At 31.5% G+C, this 22,081-nt stretch overlaps 1 protein-coding gene across 1 annotated transcript in view; it reads left to right on the plus strand.

Moving 5' to 3' along the window:
• The window catches only part of LOC135196182 (septin-7-like), a gene marked incomplete in the record, with an annotated part of 398,771 nt that overhangs the window by 368,202 nt on the left and 8,488 nt on the right, over positions 1 to 22,081 (plus strand). The window contains 2 exon segments of the mRNA XM_064222767.1: positions 13,551 to 13,686; positions 13,816 to 13,979. Coding sequence (XP_064078837.1) covers positions 13,551 to 13,686; positions 13,816 to 13,979 — 300 coding nt within the window.

Genomic DNA, 22,081 nt, shown 5'->3' on the forward strand with positions numbered 1-22,081 from the left:
TTTCCAGTTATTAATGTCCCATTTACCAAACCTATGAAAAAAAAAACCTTTCGTTTCTTAATATGGGCGTCAGTTAGCTTGCTCTTCTTAGGAGCCACAACACTTGAATCCCAACTTGCGTGACAAGTACGTCTGTAAAGTACGTACTTTACACTCCTAAAATTTCAGGGTTTTCTTCCCTGAATTGACGAGCGATGTGTGAAGGATTAAGCTCTGCTTCCCTTCTCAGTAGCGAAATAGATCGTTCAGACACCAACGGGGGCCTCCCAGACTTCTTGGCGGGAAGAGGTACCTCTCTCTTCCCTGACGCCTTGTACCTCGCGACAATGTTCTGAACTGTTCGACGCTTCAAATCCGTCTGCCACACAATTTCAGTGGTATTTAACCCTAATTCAAAACACTGAATGACCCTTACACGATCATCCCTAGAAGTATAAGGACCCAGCATTACGCATAAAGACATAGGGAATGGCAACACAAGGGCAACACCGCGAGACAAACAAATCCTGACAGGAGTGCCAGCAAAACAATCTGACTTACACCACGGCTAATGGGCTACTGATCAGTTATTGTTTCCTTAATCAAGGACACAGTGGAAACAATAAAAGGTGCCAATTAGTCATTTTTTCTCTCGGGCATTTTCCGTGACTGATATGAAGTATTCTTTAAAACGCTGAAAGTCTACGCACCCTTCAGGGGTGCAAAGGCTTTCAGCGCCCACTTTATAATACACAAACAAACAAAAAAATACCTTCCCACCTTTTGTTTACATTCAGCACTTATGAGTACCGAACGATTGCCAAGCAATCACTTTTCCTAGCACACAGTAAGCCAGAAATTTTCATTATCTCTCTTCAACTAATGAAACTACCAAACAGTATGATAACCATTCATTTCTATTCTTTATTATATCTTTACCTAATGGAGATACCGAGTTACTGACAGCTATAATGAAACATTTACGTAATATTAAAACAGAAGAAGAATTCTAGAAAATACGTATTTGTTGGCTTCGATGATAGCAGTGTAATTTATTTTATATTTTATGATATCTAATTCACAATTTTTTGTATTAAATGTGTTGCATGTACTCATTTCAAATAATTATTAAGTAACCATTAACTATAATAAACAATAAAAAAAAAAAAAAGATTCCAAACTTCTGTTAACGTTCAGGACTTACGATTACTGAACAATCGCCAAGCAACCACTTTCACCTAGCACACAGTACGTACAGTAATCAAATTTTCATTATCTCTCTTCAACTACTGAAACTACCAAACGTTATAATAACCATTCATTCCTATTCTTTATCCTATCTTTACCAAATGTTTTTTTTTTTTTTTATTATTAAATGTATTGCATGAATAACTTTTTCAATTTACAGCATCCTTTTACCAACAGAATACATAGAGCACAAGGAGTAGATGCTGACCAATATGAGAGCAGGATCTTATGGGGTGACTAGCATTAGGAACCAAAATCAAATGCATATGCAAGTTTTGTCTTAAAATCAATTTATGCAACAATTGTGAATATAATTTATTATAAAAACGTGATTCAATAATTTAAATTTAAATTTTATTATTCGGGCGCAACTGAACAACCTATTCTCTTCATCATGTGTAGGGCTGTTACAAAGACTTCAAATGGACATGCATACTTCCAGTGTATCATATTTATGTACAAAATAAATATCCTGTAATACATTTTTCATTCACATTTTAAACATAAAAGCATGAAAACTTATAACAAAAAGATGAAGTTTCATTAGCAAAATGAGTTTTAATTTGCTCCCAAATTAATAAAATATAATCACGTGAAGTCTTTGTAAATGCATTTTGCAAAACAGAGGCGGACAAGAATGAACATGAAAAAACATCCTATGATAACGTGCAGGGCAGTTACAAAAGCTGCCCTAATATGTATAATTTTTTTACAAAAATAAAAATACCCTATACATAATATATTTTCATGCACATTTTAAACATAAAAGCATGAACATTTATAAAATCAACACATCGATCGCTAAATTTGCACTTTTTTAACTATATTTTTGGAAGAACGGCAGGCGGTGGCTTACAAGAACGAACATGAAAAAACATCCTCTGATAACATGGAGGGCAGTTTCAAAAGCTGCCTTTGTATCATATTTATGTGCAGAAGTAAAAATACCCTATACATAATATATTTTCGTCATAGAACAGTGTCAGGGGCATATAGTATACCCTAATAGTACCTATGTACTAACTCTCATTAAAAAAAATTTAATATCATTTGCATAACCTTTATGGTTTGTATGGTATTTCTACAAATGTATGTACTCATTAAACATTAACAACGCTAGCGGCTTTGTTAACCGAAAATTGTGCCATAAAAATACCTTATTTTTTAATGAATATTTTTGATGACAGCCGTAAAACCGATTCGCTGTTAAGTGATTGTGCTGTTAACCACAGGCTGCCTGTATATATATATATATATATATATATAGATATATATATATATATATATATATATAGGATATATTATATATATATATATTATATATATATTATATATATATATGATATATATATAATATATATATATATATTATATATATATATATATATATATATAATAATTAATATATATAATATATTATATATATACAGTGGTACCTCGACATACGGAAATTAATCCTTTTCAAGGCAGCCTTCGTATCATGAGCTTTTCGTATCTAGAACCGCATTTTACATGTAAAATGCTTAATCCATTCCAAGCCCTACAAAAACACCCCAGTAAATTATATTTCCAGGCTTACAGCACATGTTCTAGGGTTACAAGCCGATCAGACGAAAGAAATATGACTCCAAAAAGGCAAAATACTGTACATACTTGAGTAATATTCAACTGTATGTAATTTTCAACCCCATTTTTACTGCATATATTAGGACTAGCATATGTCCCTTAGCAATAAGCCTAGCCTATGTTAGCAGTTGCTACTGTATAGGTCTAGTCTATGATTCTGACATCTAAACCTAAGAAGCTAAAAACTTAGAATATGCCAATAAAATGTATAAATAATCAGTATGTACTCATTTAAAATAATTATTAGTTAATCATTAACTATAATACACAAACAAACAAAAAAAACCTTCCCACCTTTTGTTTACATTCAGCATTTACGAGTACCGAACGATCGCCAAGCAATCACTTTTCCTAGCACACAATAAGCCAGAAATTTTCATTATCTCTCTTCAACTAATGAAACTACCAAACAGTATAATAACCATTCATTTCTATTCTTTATTCTATCTTTACCTAATGGAGATACCGAGTTACTGACACCTATAATGAAACACATACGTAATATCAAAGCAGAAGAAGAATTCTAGAAAATATGTATTTGTTGGCTTTGATGATAGCAGTGATTTATTTTTTATTTTATGATATCTAATTCACAATTTTTTATGTTAAATGTATTGCATGTACTCATTTCAAATAATTATTAAGTAACCATAAACTATAATATATATATATATATATATATATATATATATATATATATATATATATATATATATATTTATATATGTCATATCACATTACCGTGATTCATATACATACATCCATGTCCTTTAATATCTAATTTGCTCTACCTCGGAATTAATATATTTTTATATATGCTTAACCGAAGGGGAATTTTTTTCTCAATAATAGATTTGCCTGGTAAAAAGAAAAAAAAGCTTCACTGACGTTTCCTGGATTTGAATGTCTTTTTGGGTTCGCGCCCAGTACCAGGCAAATCTATTATGAGAAAAAAATTCCCTTTGGTTAAGCATATATGCAAATATATTAATTCTGAGGTAGAGCAAATTAGATATTAAAGGACATGGTAGCTCGATGTATGTATATGAATCACGGATAATGTGATATGACACATATATATATATATATATATATATATATATATATATATATATATATATATATATATATATATATATATATATATATATATATATAGCGAATACCTCAGGAAAATAATAGTCAGAAATCCAAGCGCTTTCATCTTTACACAGACATCTTCAAGGAGTTAAGTCCTTGATGATGTCTGAGTAAAGACGAAAGCGCTTGGATTTCTGACTATTATTTTCCTGTGGTATTCGCTTATTTATGAAGTCACGTCCATCTACAGTGATTTTTTAGCATCTTTTTTTTTTATATATATATATATACATATATATATATATATATATATATATATATATATATATATATATATATAATATATATATATATATATATATATATAGATATATATATATATATATATATATATATATATAGAGATATTATATATTATCACATATACATACATACAGTAGAGCCTCGGATCTCGATGCTAATCTGTTCCAGAAGAAGCATTGAAATACGATTATTTAGAGATCTGAATCAAGTTTTCCCATAAGAAATAACTGAAAATGGATTAATCCGTTCCTGACCACCAGTTATTACCCTAACCTTGCCTTTTTATACAATACATTACATGTAAATTACAACTAAATAAATTATGAGTTAAATAAATGTCATATTAAATGTATATTTATAGTTTTAAATGTATAATATGCAGTATAAAAGAAAACTGGCCTATGTCCAACTGATTGTTGACCGAGCGCCATAGGCTACCTAGGTAACTAGTAAGTAGAATGTAGCGTAGTGGGTAGGCATAAAACGTGTTGCTGACATAATAAAACATTGAAAAACAGGTCTAATTATTACAGTAAATTAATAAACTTATTAAGATTAAACCCAATTTATTTTAATCAAAAACTTATGAAAAATTGCCTACATTATGTTGGCAGGCTGTGGCATGAAAGGATGTAAACAAACCATAGCGCAGCCCTGGTGGCTGGTGGCTTATAGTAGGACTATGGTAGTAAACAAACCATATCATTGCTGTAAGACTAGAATCGTTTACATTCAGTATTAATTTATGGTAAATCTTATATGCAGTCGACTGTAATACTGTATACAAAATCATTTTAAAATTATCTTTCAGAAAATGTTATGATACTAACAGTTTTGTTTAAAAAAAATCCTTATAAAAAGGTACGTCTTCTATAATGGCAAATTTTTGTCAGATATCAGCTGGTTTCAAGCTTATTGGACTTTGAAAATAATTATGGTACATATATACGCACGTATAAGTAAAAGAATCTTCTTAATTTCTATAATTACTATAACATTATGTACCAGCTTCTCTTGAGTTTAATATCAGGCTAACCTCTTCTTTACGAGGACGCTTAGAAACCAAGCATAAAGACTGTGTTTGTTACTGTGCACACAGTAAACTGGTGTCACTATCAAATCTCATATGTAAACATTGACGCACTTTTACAGTAGTCATAAAAGAATTGTCTTAATTTATATAACTAGTACTATGTATACCGTAGCGGCTTCTCTGATTTATGCGAAGGCTAACCACCTCCTTTACCAGCAAGCTTAACAAAGCTTAAAGATTGCGTTCGCTGCCGAACCGCACACATTACGTATGTAACAGCGGTTTCACTACCAAATCTCATACGTAAACATTGACATTTTTTTACAGTAGACATAAAAGAATCTTCTTAACTTCTATAACTTCTACGTATACCATAGCGGCTTCTCTGATTTAAGCTAAGGCTAACCTCCTCTTTACCAGCAAGCTTAACAAAGCTTAAAGATTGCGTTCTCTGCCAAACCGGACATGTTACATATGTAACAGTGGTTTCACTACCAAATCTCATACATAAACATTGATGTATTTTTACAGTAGACATAAAAGAATCTTAATTTCTATAACTACTACGTATACCATAGCGGCTTCTCTGATTTAAGCTAAGGCTAACCTCCTCTTTACCAGCAAGCTTAACAAAGCATAAAGATTGCATTCGCTGCCGAACCGCACGCGTTATGTATGTAACAGTGGTTTCACTACCAAATCTCACACGTAAACATTGACATATTTTTATGGCAGACATAAAAGAATCTACTTAATTTCTATAATTATTATGTATATAATAGCAGCTTCTGAGTTAAGCTAAGGCTAACTTCTTCTTTACTGGCACACTTAAAAAGCTGCTACCGAACCGGACATGTTACGTATGTAATAGTGGTTTCACTACCAAATCTCACACGTAAACATTGACTTATTACGGTAGACATAAAAGAATCGTCTTAATTTCTTAATTACTACGCACATATATACCATAGTGGCTTCTCTGATTTAAGCTATGGCTAACCTCTTCTTTACCAGCAAGCTTAACAAAGCTTTAAGATACCATTCGCTATAGAACTGCACATGTAACCTACTTACGTAATATTGCCTTCACTCCAAACCTAACACTTAAATATGTATTGAATTTGCTACCAAATCGCACGCCTCTTGTGTGAGCATTGTTTTTAGACTAGGTCTATGCCTAAAAAAATAAGCAAGCAAGGGTGCTTGATTAAGTCTTTTTTTTCGCTCATCACTTTCATATAGAGGAGAGGATAGACAAAACTTAAGGTTTAATTTGGAGTTGGGAATGGTGGAAACATTTTGAAGAAGGAAAATGTGAGATGCCGTGTAAACACTTTTCCATTATTTCAGAGATTAACAATATCCAAATGTTTGAACATAGATAGCCAGCAGTAGTGTTTTTTGTCTCATGATACACCTGCCAGCAATGAACAACCTCCACTACGGTTTGTTTTGCTCTAAATCCTTCAAAGCAAATTCTTAGAGGTCTTTGTGTATGGTACCTCGTACTTTGCATTTAAGAAGGGCTAAAGAAGTGTAGGAGTTTTGAGGGAGAGAGGAAGCTTGAATTGTGCACTCAGTTCCTAGCACCGGCCCTGGACAACATTAACAGGTTTACTGTCGTAGCCTACATACACAATTAATAAATACTTGAAAAATGTGCGAAAATTACTTCAAATATAATATCTTGATATCTACTGATAAATTAAAACTAAAAAAATAAAGGAAAACAAACAAACCAGTCTCTACTCAAGAAGAAAAACATACTTATTACTGATCATTATCATGCCACTGAAACACCATTTTTCTTTAACAGATCACATACGCAATGAATAAATACTTGAAAATTGTTTGAAAATCACTTCAGACATAATTAAAATTTTGATAACTACTGAAAAAATAAAGCTTAAAAAAGGTAAAAATCAGAATTTACTCAGGAAGAAAAAACTATTCACACTTTACTGATGGTTTGTCATGCCACTGTGGGTATTTATATTCGCAAAATTTAACATTCCTTAGTTGGGTTCAAACTTGGCAATCAACTCATTTGTTAGTGCTGCTTTTGAGGAAATTTCACTATGAAGATACATATATTCCTATAGCTGTGTATGAAATTGAGGAATTTTCTGCATTTTATTTAAAATTTTAGTGAAAATACATTCTAAAATTGTACTAGAACCCTAAGTATGATAGATTTTATGCTAAGCTCCAATTTTTGGGTCAAATTATTCTTAAAAACAATAATTTATGCTACATTTGGTAACACTGGATGATGCTAACTACCGGCGGCTGGCAGAAACAGTTTTGTTTACAAACACAAACTTCATATGGTATGGGGGTCGGAATCTGGTTGTTTGTTTGAACACACACAAAGTTTATTGGAAATTTAGTGGCGAAATCCGATTATGTCGAGTTCTAATACAGTCGTGAGCCGGGCTCTACTGTGTGTGTGTGTGTGTGTCTATATATATATCCTTAATATTTCTATATCTAATCTATATTCGTTATCGTATATCTATTTGTATATTATATATATATATATATATATTAATATATATATATATTATTATTTATATATATATAATAATTATATATGGCACTTATGGCACCGATAACCAGTTATCAGTGCTACAAGCATCCTTATGGCACGCCATAAACACCATTATGGTGCTGATAACCGGAACTTGGCCCTTTATGGCGCCATTAATCACCAATTTTATGGCGCTAGACAAGCCCCATATAACTGCATTGCTGGTAACAGAGTCTGCCGATAACCGAGGACTGCCTGTATGTGTGTGTGTGTATGTATATATATATATATTTATATATATATATATATATATATATATATATATATATATATATATATATATATATAATATAAAACCTTATTATATGACCTTTCAACTTTTGAACCTTTAATATACAATAACCAAAGAACAAGCATGGTTTTAGTAACTATATATTCTCCTAAATAACAGCAATTTGGAGGTATTGGTATCAGTATCAGCCAAAAATTTGGCATCTAAATATATATATATATATATATATATATATATATATATATATATATATATATAAAGGTTTTTGCCACGAAGGAAAAAATGAAAAAGCTTTTTCATCTTTTCCTTCGTGGCAAAAACCTTTATTTATACATAGCATCACGTTCTATATACTTCGTGATCAAGTCATTCATATATATATATATATATATATATATATATACTACATATATATATATATATATATATTATATATATATATATATATATATATATATATATATATATATTTATATTTATATATGCAATAAGTTTTTTGCTGATACTGATAACAATATTACTGTTATTTAGGAGAAAATATATTCTTAATAAACCATGCTTGTTCTCTGCTTATTGTATATTAAAGGTTAAAAAGTTAAAAGGTCATATAATAAGGTTATATAAACAATTGCAAAGGGATAAATTTGATTGAAAAATAACATCAAATATACCTAATTATTAAGTATTTAATCCCTTTATTACCTGGATACAGTTTGGCTTATATTATGACTACCATTAGAAGACTTAACAATTTAGGTATGTAGTGCTTACTTGAATTCATGGGTTGATGAGCAATCTGAAATCACTAATATATACATCTGTTCTGAGTTTGAATTTATATATTGGCTAGAAACAGTTAACAGACTCATTTATTTAGATTATGAAAGGTTCTGGTTCAGTGGCTTTGTTAATACATATATAGATTTTAGGAAGGCTAGAAGTATTTTAAATTCCCATACTAAAGAGAAAAGTATCGGCTGGTATCGGCCTGAAATTTAACCGATACCAGTGTCATAAAAACTAGCCGATACCACCGATACTGATATATATATGTGTGTGTGTGTGTAAACCTATGAAATTTCATTAAAACAAAATTGAAGTAAGTAGACTAGTTTATGTTTGACTTTAAATGAAGAATTTGGTAACAAAAATGACAAATTGAATCCAGTAGCTAAAATGTGTTGCTTTTCCAAATAGGGTAAAAAGCTTCAGGGCTAAGACACTTTTATTGATTAAAATTGTACGAGTCAAAAAGTTGGGTAAATGGTATGACTCCCCAGAAGAACTTAGAGGTAATGCTGACCCTTTTCTAATCCAGACTAACATAAAGCTAAAGTTTTTGTGATGTTTGTAAGAATTACAAAAAGAATAGTTGCATTGCTTAATTGTATATTTGGCAGAGGTGGTCCAGTCATGGCAGTAGAGATCATCATCTCAGCTTAATCCTTAGTGGGTCACATTGTTTAATGAACTTTTTCCAGGTGATTTTGACAAGTGCCATCCTGTTGTCTGTTCCTTAGTCTTCCATCTCTGGAATACATTCTCTCCATCTTTTCCCACGCCTTCCTTTCCTTAGTGTCTCTTAACATGTGTATTTCCATGTTCTTTCTTGTAACATCTCACTCATCATTTCCCTTCCACATAAGGTGCCCAAACTGTCTCAATCTTGACTGAGGCTATGCTTGAAACGTCACTGCTTTTTGCTGAACCCCTGATGTATTAAATTATCATATCTCTTCCCATCACTCTACTCATCCATCTGACCATCTTCATCTTTTCCATGTCAAATATATTTTTATCTATATTCTTCAGTGGTGTTGCTTCAAGCTCATACAGCATACTAGCCTTCCCACCACCTTATGCACCTTGCCCTTCAGCCTAATAGAGACTTTTTATGTTGCAGAGTATGCCTGATACCTGCCCCCAGTTATTCCGTCCTGCATTATTATTCAAGTCCAGATACTTAAACACACTTGATATGCACTCCTTAATTGTGGCTTGCTGGTTGTTTTCCATCCCATTTGTCATATATTAAGTCTTTGTTCAACTTGGCTTTATCTCTCTACTCCATGTATCTAGGTTTCTCTCAAATTGCTGCCATGGCTGAGCAACCTTCCCATGGCAGTTAAGGTAGTTGAATGACATGGGCGCCCGCAGCATATTTTCCAAGAGGGAGCAAATTTTTTATATATACAGGCGGCCCGCGGTTAACGGCGCAATCACTCAACGGCGAATCGGTTTTACGGCGGTCGTCAAAAATATTCATTAAAAAAATAAGGCATTTTAAAGGTATCTTTACGGCACAAATTTCAGTTAACAGCGCCGCTAGCGCCGTTGTCTAACGAGTTCATACATATGTAGAAATGCCGTTCAGACCATAAAGGTTATGCAAATTATATTAACAAATTTTATGGAGAGTTATTACATAGGTATTAGGGTAAAATATATGCCTCTGACGCTGTTCTATGCCAAAAATATCGAGTTACTTAAGTGCAAATTTAGCTATGGATGTGTCGATTCATAATTGTTCATGCTTTTGTTTAAAATGTGTATGAAAATGTATTACGTGAAAGGCATTTTTATTTCCGTACAGAAATATGATACAAAGGCAGCTTTTGAAACTGCCCTTCACGTTATCAAATACGATGTTTTTTCATGTTCTTTCTTGTAAGCCGCCGCCTGCCGCTCTTCCGAAAATATCGATTTTAAAAAAAGTGCAATTTAGCGATCTATGTGTCGATTTTATAAATGTTTATGCTTTATGTTTAAAATGTGTATGAAAAGGTATTACGAATAGGGTATTTTTATTTATGTGCAGAAATATGATAAAAAGGCAGCTTTTGAAACTCCCCTTCAAGTTATCGACTACGATGTTTTTTTCAAGTTCGTTCTTGTATGCCGCCGTCTGCCGCTCTTCCGAAAATATCGAGTTAAAAAAAAGAGTGCAAATTTAGCGATCGATGTGTCGATTTTTCAAATGTTTACGCTTTTATGTTTAAAATGTGTATGAAAATATATTGCGTAAAGGTATTTTCATTTTTGTACAGAAATAAGATACAAATTAAGGCAGCCTTTGTAACTACGCTCCACGTTGTCAGGGGATGGTTTTTCATGTTCGTTCTTGTCCGCCAGTTCCGAAAAATGCATTGTGTTATTTTATTAATTATGCATCTTTTCCATAAAACCTTTAAAAAGTTATACATTATTTCACTGTATCCAAGAATATTGTATGTATTCTCATGTTATTGTATTTTAAAATACTACAGCAAACTTAAGCCCGTATTCCGCGGAGCGGCCAATGTTGTGGTTTGAAATCAGCTGATGAATACGAATCTGTTTCACCATAACGCAGATCTGAGCGAATGCTCTTGCTTCTAGTTAGTAGCATAAACGAATATCTATATACTTGACTTATATGAGACAAAGTTATTTTTCCTTATACAGCGTGTTTTTAGGTGGAAATATTTATTGAATATGTCTCGTTGTGAATGTGAACTACTATTTTTTTCTTTAACAGATTACGTTGGCAGCATGTTTATTGCGTAAAAAATTACGTGATTCCGTTCGCAATACGTAATCCTTTATATCATCGTAATACGAACTTTACGTTATTTATCTTATATCGGCGTGAAACCAACAGTAAAATGTGTTCTTTCAAGCACAGTAGTTTTGATTAAAATTATTTTATCCCAATTTTATCTACAGTTGTGTGTGATGGCAGACGTTTACTGCAGTTTTATCCTTGTTGCCGATGTACGATAATAGTCATTAGCAGCTTGAACAGTTTTCTCAGCTTCAGTTATAACTAGGTTTAAATTTAACGGTATATTTCCCGATTGATCTTTAATCTATATTGATCTTTGATCTATAGCGAATAAACTTATTACATTAAGATATCTCAGTTCTATTCTATACATAACGCCATTTATAACAAATATGGTAATGTTGCACTGTAGTACGATGATCGAAATACGAGCCAAACAGATGTTATCCAGTTTGGTTGTTCTTAGAAAAAAAAAAAAAAAAAAGTCGTTTCTCGTTCGGTTGTTCATGGCTGTACACGTTCACGCAACGAGTATAACGTTAAAACCATACTTTCATCATTCTCTTTTGCTGTTATTGAACTTATGTAACTAGAAGATGGATAAAGTTAGGCCATTGTAATTTGATCTCTCATAAAATCGAACTATCGTAAGACTAATGATCGTAACCTGAACACTACAGCTACCTGTACACTGTATAAACTTTATTATATCTTTACATACTCTAGACACCCACATGTACTGTGCAGTAAATTCTATAGTACTATACTGCATAAATATAATTTTACTTATTGCGCTGTTGTGGGATTACGGCGCCTTTGACTGGTCTAGAGTTTCGAAAGGTGTGCAGCGGCCGTAGGCTTTAAAATCGCTCGGCGTTGAAAATCGCTTGGCGTCGGTGGCCAGGAACGGAACCCCTGCCGCTAACCGAGGGCCGCCTGTATATATATATAATACATATATATATATATATATATATATATATATATATATATATATATATATATATATATATATATATATATATATAGATATATATATATATACACACACATACAGTGGAACTGGGATGCCAATAATATAAGTGAAGCAAGATGTGATAAAGAAAAAATACAATGTTACGTTGACTTTTTTTTCAATAGTTCCATATACGGTTTAGCTGAATTCAAATATTTGTGGAAGAACAATGCAGTTATATACTGTATACAAATATTATAAAATACATAAAGATACCTTTGATTTACTTAAACTGAGAGAATATATTGTAAAATGGAAGGAAAACAAAGTGATGCAGTTAAGTGTGACAAATGTAAAATATAGTTTTTTCCAGGATTTCAGGGGAGTCAAGTGCCCCCTCTTGCCCCTATGTACGGGCACCCATGCTGAAGGATATATGGGATGAATGTCATGATGAAATAATTATTGAATAATATGTTAGTTTGTACGCTTAGACTCGGCGAATTATCAGGATAATTGGAGACTTAAAGGTGCTATTATTTCTGTATGAAGCAGTTTTTATCCCCATAGGTATGCATTTGAAATATACTGTATATGGTTACCATGAATGATGTTCTGTTAACAAATTTATCAGTTTAATAAAAAAAATAAAAAATTTTAAAACTGTTTTCATGCATGCTTTCATTTTTGTTGAAAAGTGAATGGTAGTTTTTCCTGGGTGCATAGCTTTTTAGCATTATCCTTTAACATGCCCTGTAGGCCTATATTATTGTTGTTTTATTATTATTATTATTATTATTATTGTTATTATTATTATTATTATTATTATTATTATCATTATCATTATCATCTAGTTTAACCAGATGGTTTAGTTGAAGTAACTTTCATAGGCCTGGACTTTTTTTCATCAAATGGCCACAAATGAGCTCTTGGACTTATAGGAAAATTTCTTATTCATAGGAACCCTCTAGCTCAAATGGAAGAAGAAAAAGCAGAACATACCAGTCGCATGAAGAAAATGGAAGCCGAAATGGAACAGGTGTTTGAAATGAAGGTCAAGGAGAAGATGGCTAAATTGAATGAGTTGGAAGCTGATGTAAGTATGAGCATATCTTTTTGCAAGCAAGATGCATCCAATGTGTAAGTTGAAAAGTGAATAATAATTCTGTGAACATTGGAGTTGTTCTTATATGTCAAGAATTTGTTAACCTGTTTTGTATTGCAGTTACAAAAAAGAAATGAATCAGTCCGGAAAAAGCTTGAATCTGATGTTGCCGAGTTGGATGAAGAGAGAGAACGGTTTGAAAGAGATAAAAAGGCTTGGGAGGCTGCAAATGGTGTCACAGTAGAAGAACTTCGACGGAAATCCCTGGAATCAATCAGCAGAGAGTGAGTATTCCTGAGCATTATTTTACTAATAGATTTTGGAAAACATTGAAACATACAGTTTCCTTTGTTATGAATGTGTAACCAAAATAGTACACCAAAAAAACCAAAAGTCAACATGACAAAGTATTTTGGTGAAAACAATGCACAGTTTAGTGTTTTGTTGAATTAAATAATACAGTGCTACCTTGCTTTTTCATGCTTCATTTTGTCGCACAATTTTGTGGAACATATTCATTCACTTTTCCATGGGGGAACTATCATTAATTTACAGATTTTTCCATGGACCATATCCAAAATTATCACTTGATTCACTATTTACATAGAGCAACACTTTTTTCACTAATTAATGTATTTTTTCATATGGTGTTTCTGTTAAATACTGATCCTCATGATGAATGATTTACAATATACTTATGATATACAGTGTTTATGTTAAGCCCATTACAGGTACAGGTTGGGCCCTAGACTGAGTATAAAAGGTGTACGATATGATTTCTCTCTCTCTCTCTCTCTCTCTCTCTCTCTCTCTCTCTCTCTCTCTCTCTCTCTCCGGGTAATGTAAGATGTATTTAAAATGATATCTCTGTAAAGTGATTTTAGGTGAATAGAGTATATCAGATAGTATTTAAAGTATTCACTAATTATTTAAATTTTATTTTCCAGTCTGCTTTTACAGGAAAATGAAATGAAAATAAGTAGTGAACATTTTAAATACTGTATTGTACAATATGCTCTAGCATCCAAAAACACTTTACAGTAATATAATTTCTAATAAATCTTACATTACCTTTAGAGAGAGAGAGAGAGAGAAATTGAATTGTACACCTTTTATGCTCAGTCTGGGGCCCAACCTGGAATGTGGTTGATAGATATATTACTACATTATAAATACAATGTAAATGATTTTTATCATAACAGTCAGTATTTAGTTACAAACACAATATGAAAAAGTTCAGTAATTAGTGAATGAATAATGTTGCTCTACAAAAAAAAAATGGAATTGGTGATATTTTAATTGTTTTAATGCTGTATGTAAAGAAAACAAGAAAACTTTAATATGAGAGAAAATGCTGTACTTATACATATACAGGGGACAACTTGATTATTAGTCCAATGTTCTGTAAAATAAAATTACTTATTTAAATTGTATTAATCATTTTATTACTATTTTGCTGTTGTTACATAAATATTAATATTTTAAAATTAGTAAATCATTGTTATAAGCATTTTAGGGGCGTAGTGTATTATACCTATGAGTAACATTTGTAAAAGTGTACTAATCTGACTTAGGGTGTTTTAGGATAGTGGTTTGGGGTGTATTTTTGTCTGAATTGATATTAAATTGATTTAGTATGATAATTTAAGGTATATTTTTGTTTGAACCCCTAAATTAGACAGTGAACATTTAAAATAGATGATTATAAGCATTTTAGCTTAAGGGGTACAGGATATTGTGCAGTTATAAGATTTTAGAGGGGATTTTTACATTTCCACCGATTTTGCATTTCTGCGATGGGTTCTAGAACCTATTCCCCCGAAAAAGTTGGGAGCACTGTAGTTGTTTTGTATATCAGAAGATAAGAATTTCACTAGTTCCATTATGTTTGAAGGTAGTGATAAATAAACTTGAGTAGCATTTCACTTATTGCTAGTATTTGAAAGTTACAATTAACATGGGAAGACTGTAGCTGTTTTTCAGTGTAATAATGGATTTTCTATTAAGTTTGTAACAGGATTTTAGAATTGTTCGTTATTGAATGAGAATATACATTTTATTTTTATTCATTGGATGGGTCATGATACATGCAGTACTGATTGCAAAGAACTAGACTCGCCAGCATTCATTTGTGTTCTAGTCCATCACGGATGAAGCTTTTAGTGATCAGTGCATCTGTCATCAAAAGTCAGCTTAATTTTGTTTTATACAGTATTATTAACAGCATGTGACCCATGCTTTAATGTTATTTAACATTTTCTTTTCATTATTTTATTTAAAGGGCATGGCATAAGGACTGTTGCTGCATGCTCTTCCATATCAGTCATTGCATTTTATGGCAATAAGCATGCAGGTCCTTCAGATTGAGGAGCTTTACAGGGTTACGCATATTTTATATTTTCTTTTGAACATAGTGCAACAAGTTTTTTTTTTCATGAATATGGATTTGAAGTGGGACTTGAATTGACACTTTTTTCAGTAGATGAAAAAGAAAAGTTCCTAAGGGGTGATAAACTGATATAATGATGTGTTCTAAGTGTTACATTTGTCTTATGTGAAAGAACACTGCATTCATTGTGATATTGCTGCCAAAGACTCATATTTTTTGTTTTGTGAAAGTAATTGTAGGTTTCTTTGCAAGGTACAGTCAAATGCTTATAATACTTTAATTATTTTCATTTTTACCTGAACGGGATTAAGCTAACAATTGTTATTCCACAGAAAGGTTGCAGTATTAAGAGAATACTTTTATTCCAAGTTACTTTTGAAACACTATATTTTCTTGTTCCTTATTAGCAAGGCATATTGAGTTTTGTTTTGAATCTGTTATCCAGGTATTAGGAAAAAACCCGGAAACTTTTCCATACTTTTTTTCTTACATGTATGTGGCTCTTCTTGTTTGTGATCTATAAGGAAAGTTGTCTGTTTAAAGTTTTAACAGCACTGAAGTCTTTAAATGTCATCTGATATCACAAAAGTTGACTGTACTGTAGTTCAGGGTCCATAACTTAACTCTTTAAGTCACTCCCCAGATTGTTAAATGTTGTTAGTCATTAACCCTTACTGGACGGGTACATACATCGATATGCAGCTCCTCAGGCCAGGTAAACTTTGAGGTCGGCCAAATTACAAAAAAAAAGCACATCAATGGAAAGAGGAAGATATGCAAATGTACATGGTAAAAAAAAAAAAAACAAAAAAAAAAATCCAAAAAATTTTCCCTACCTTCCACGAGAAGTTGAAAATGACTATTTATAAACCCTTGTGGGGCCTCTTTTACAAGACTTTTGTAAATTTTACCATCTTATATGTGTTTCTGATAAATAAATTTATTTTATTTTGTAGAATTATAATTACTGCTCACACAATATCAAAACACATGAGAAACAAAAGCAGTAACAAATTCTTAGCATATTTGTTGAAAAATAAGTAAATTTATGGGCTATAAAAGTATTGGCTCCTCTTTCCCACACAATCCTTTCTAAATCAATGGCTCGTAATATTGTTTATCTCCAGGATCAATCCATCCACCACCCCCAAACCTGCTATTACTACTCTCAAGGATCAATCCGTCCATTAAGGGTTAAGAAGTAGTAGTATTCTTTTCCAGATAATTGCCTTTTTGGCAACACAGTTAATGATAATTTTGTGGTTACTACATGTACCACCTCATTGGTGGGATTTTGGTTTGAATTTGGGAAGCTGTTATTGGTTAATTGGTTATTATTCGATTGAAATATTTTCCATTGGTAGGGATTTTGAAATTAAGAATTATGCTCATATTTGGAAAGCATTAACTGTACAATTGGCATTTCAGATTCACAGATTTGGTGATTCAGGGTATATTCATTAATGATCAAATGAAAAAATCGTTTGCAATTTTTATAGCCATCTGTTTACACTGACAGATTACATACAACTTGCATTAGCTGGAAGTTTAAAGAAAGTTGAAAAAGGTTTATCAAATAAAGTGCATCAAATATATATATATATATATATATATATATATACGTATTATATATAATATATATATATATATATATATATATATATATATATATATATATATATATATATATATATATATATATATATATATATATTAGTCACATTTTATCATTTAATTGATGCCAGATCTCTCAATAAGTTAAAATTTTGAAAACTATTTCTACAGTTACCTGCACAGTCAAGCAAAGTACAAACTGAAACAAAATGTTTTGCATCATATAGCAAGTGTTGATTTATTGTTAACGGCACATTTTATCAGGAACTTTTTTGTATTGAGGGGAAAGTTTTAAAAAGTTACAAATTACAGTAATCTCTCCCATGTCAGCAACAATAGAGCTAAGGCTTGCTGAATAGAAGAAGAATTTGGAAAGGCCAGAAAAACCTTCTCTCCTTTGTCATTACAATATAACCACTTACTAAATATGCGTATGTTTGCATTGAATCTCTCAGTTATCTAGATCTATAGAACCAAGGCCCTGTCAGACAAGGTCAAATAAAACTACAGGCATACCCACATTATCCCTTCCTTGTCAATACTGTAAAATTGTCAACACACACTATCTTAAAAATAGCAACCAGCACATTCTAAACTGAAAACTTTATGCCAAAGGCAGTTATCTACCTTAATTGCCCATATTTGTAACAGAATATACTAGGTCAATAACTGAAAAAAAGCAAACTCTCTCTCTCTCTCTCTCTCTCTCTCTCTCTCTCTCTCTCTCTCTCTCTCTCTCTCTCTCTCTCTCTCTCTCTCAAACCTACTAATGTTTACCCACGTTTAAGTAATAAAAGGGTTTAATACATGTACTATTAAGTTTTTGTTTTTTTGCATACCAAGTCATTTCACCATATAAACTTGAGGTTACATTTATAATTTTTACATGTGTCATCCCATGTATATGTGGTAACATTTTTCAGCAATACTAATTCCGTGTAATGGGTATGTATTTCACGGAACACATTACAGTATCTTCTTCACTTGTAATAATTATTTTCTTCATGAAGATTATATTGTGGAGAGTTTATGAGCTGTTAATAAACCTATAGCTTTTATTTTAATCTCTGACATTTGGGCAAATACAGTATGTTTTTTCTAATGTGTAGTCACTAGGTTTTTTATGTAGTATTTGGTGTTCAGAGAACTGCAGTGAAGTAGAGTGTCCTTTGTGTTATAATGTTAATTGCATTAGATTTTATAATACTTTTATGTTCACATGCAATAATATTAATTACATTAGATTCTATACTACTTTTATGTTCACATGCAGGAACTGTCTTTCTCATATTATGCAGATTGAGACAATTCTTAGGTACAGGAAATGGCTGTACTACTGTATGTTGTGCCTACTGCTTTCTTTAAAATCATCTTCATTTGTGTGCATCTTGTACTAACTCATGTTGTGAATTTTTATTATGAATATGCCTTATTTTTATATGTTTACAATACAATTTCATTTTTGATAAGCGTTCATCGCTGTACATGTGCATTCCATGGACACATTATTCATAGTGATCACAATACTTGAACAGTATATTTGCCATTCTCCTAACAGTTGTTGTATAATAAAGGGCAATTTAAAGATGACGAATGAAGAAGCAGCTAGGTGAGTATTTTACTTGTCAGTGTAAATGTTTTTGATTTTTTGTTAGTGAACTTTCCCGTTTTATTTTTTTAAATATCTACTATTTGTATTATACCTAAGTAACCACAAAATATTACAAGTAGACCATTTTAGATATAAGACGCTTGAAGAAGTTATGAGAGAGTATTTTTTGATAAATAAACAAATAGGCTGTTCATACAGGCCAGGAATCTCTTAATGCCAATAACTTAATGTAAACTTTAAGGGATACCTTAAAGCAATAGGGCCCACTAAAATGTCTGCAGAGACACTGACTTGCAGTTGAAGGGATTTGCTTCAGATATTCACCTGCTGTAATTCAACCTAAAATTCTCATCTTAGAAAACTAAATATTTCAACCTCTTAACTCTTTCATATCCGCTTAGTTTTGAGCACTGTGTCCCCAGATATCCGAGGTGTCTGGGAGCGCTCGACAGTGCGAAAAAATAATTATTTCGAAAATTCAGCAAAAATATAAATTTTATGCAAACAACATTCATTTTGCTGTCCTTTTTTTCTAAATGTTATTATTTTATGGTGGAATATTCAGAATAAGAGTCCCAGTCCTCTAAATACAAAAAAAAAAAAATGTGAGTTATTTAACAAAAAACAAAAAAATCTTTACTTTTTTTATATTTTCGTTCGTAGCCCAAAAACTATGAAAGTCAGGCGAATGAATTATTTTTTATGATAAAGCAAATAAAATTCTCTAAATATCGACATATAAATCAATGGAAAACGAACAAGTTCAGCCAGTGAAAAAATTGATAGAAAAGAGGGTAAGAAACAGAGCGCTCTGCCCGGCGCATAGTGAGAATTATCGCTAGAAAATTTTTTTTTTTTGAAGAGCCCTCTCTCGGTTATTTTTCATTGAAATTCCTTTGTAAATATACAAAAATGTAGAGGGAATGTTGAAAAATAAAGGGAAAATAAAAAAAATGGCTTTGGTAACGGCAACAGTTTTATTTTGATGTTATAAGTTGATCAAAACGAAAAAAAATTTTACCGTTAACATTATCGTTTGTAGGTCAAATGCTATAACAGTTAGGCGAATGAATTATTTTTTATGAGAAAGCCAACAAAATCCTCTAAATATCGATATATAAAACAATGGAAAACGAATAAGTCCAGCCGGTGAAAAAATTGATAGAAAAGAGGGTAAGAAGCAGAGCGCTCTGCCCGGCGCATAGTGAGAATTATCTCTAGAAAAAACTTTTTTGAAGAGCCCTATCTTGGTTATTTTTTTATAGAAATTCCTTTGTAAATATACAAAAATGTAGAGGAAACTTTGAAGAATAAAGGGAAGGTCAAGAAAAATGGCTTTGGAATAGGCAACAGTTTTCAATTTTGACATTCTAACGGAGTTGATCGAAAATGAAAAAATGTTACGTTGTTGACATTCTAAAATTTTCGGCCTAGTAATGAACAATTTTTTTTTAAGAGCCCTATCTCTGTTTATTTTTTCATAGAAATTACTTTGTAAATATATCCAAAAATGTAGAGGAAAAGTTGAAGAATAAAGGGAAGAGTTTAAGAAAAAGAATGGCTTTGGGTAAGCAGCAACAGTTTTCATTTTTGCACATTATAAGTTGATCAAAAATGAAGAAAAAAAAAATGTTAACCTTACTTTGTCAACATTATCGTTCGTTAGCTCAAAGCTATACAGTGGTCCCCCGGTATTCGCGGGGGATGGCCGTACCAGACCCCCCGTGAAAGTTAGTTAAGACCCCGCTGAATGTTTGGAACCCCCTATAAAAATGCTAAAAACAGCCTTATTTTTGTTTAGGTTAAAACTCAAAGGAAAACCCCACTTAAAAATTTTCATACTTGGTTTTTTTTAATAGTTTTAATCACAAAACAAGTGCGATTTTATGATGAAAATTCATTAAAAAAAAACAGGAATTTGTGGATTATTTTATCAATAAAAAAGAAAAATACCTCGAATGCGCAAATTTTCCGTGAATAATGCAGGGAAACGTTTCCCAGAGAAATCCGCGAATGTGTGAGTCCACGAATCTGGAGAACGCGAATTCCTGTTAAAAAGTTAAAGCCCAAAGATATCTTTCCGAAAGATAAGTTTTTCTATCATTATTGTCTTTTCTACAAACCATTAAGTTTCATTTGACTTTTATGCTTCCATCTCTTAGAAATGTAAACTATTTACTTCTTTACATTAGAAGTTTTGAGAAAACTGCAAAAGAAAAAAGTATTGCTCATTTTTAAATAACTTTAACTGTTATAGGTAGAAGACATTTTGTGTGAAATTATTTACAAAAGAAATTTACTCTGCTAGCTTTATAATAATCAGATAAAAAGAAATGCGAGCATCCCCTTGTCTTGTATATTTACTGAAAATGGTACTAGTTTTCATGCACAGTAACCAAACCAAAATTTCAAGGTACATATACATAAAGGGTTCAGTGAACATGTTAAAACTAATGGAATTTTATTATATGAAAAGTATAAGTGAATATGTATTATACATATATATATATATATATATATATATATATATATATATATATATAATATATATATATTATATATATATATGTACACTAGTTTGATTAAGAAACTTTTCATGTCGTCACAACACATCATTAGTCTGCAATTGAAATTCACTATTAAAATAAACTTAAAAATTACAATAAAAATAAATAACCTTGAAAATTACAATAAAGATTAAAATATACTCAACGTTAAAATAGAGAATGAGGAGAAAACTACCTATTCATAAAGAAAGAAAGCTGAGTGAC

The sequence above is a fragment of the Macrobrachium nipponense genome, chromosome 17, assembly GCF_015104395.2.
Source record: "Macrobrachium nipponense isolate FS-2020 chromosome 17, ASM1510439v2, whole genome shotgun sequence".
Classification (NCBI taxonomy): domain Eukaryota; kingdom Metazoa; phylum Arthropoda; class Malacostraca; order Decapoda; family Palaemonidae; genus Macrobrachium; species Macrobrachium nipponense.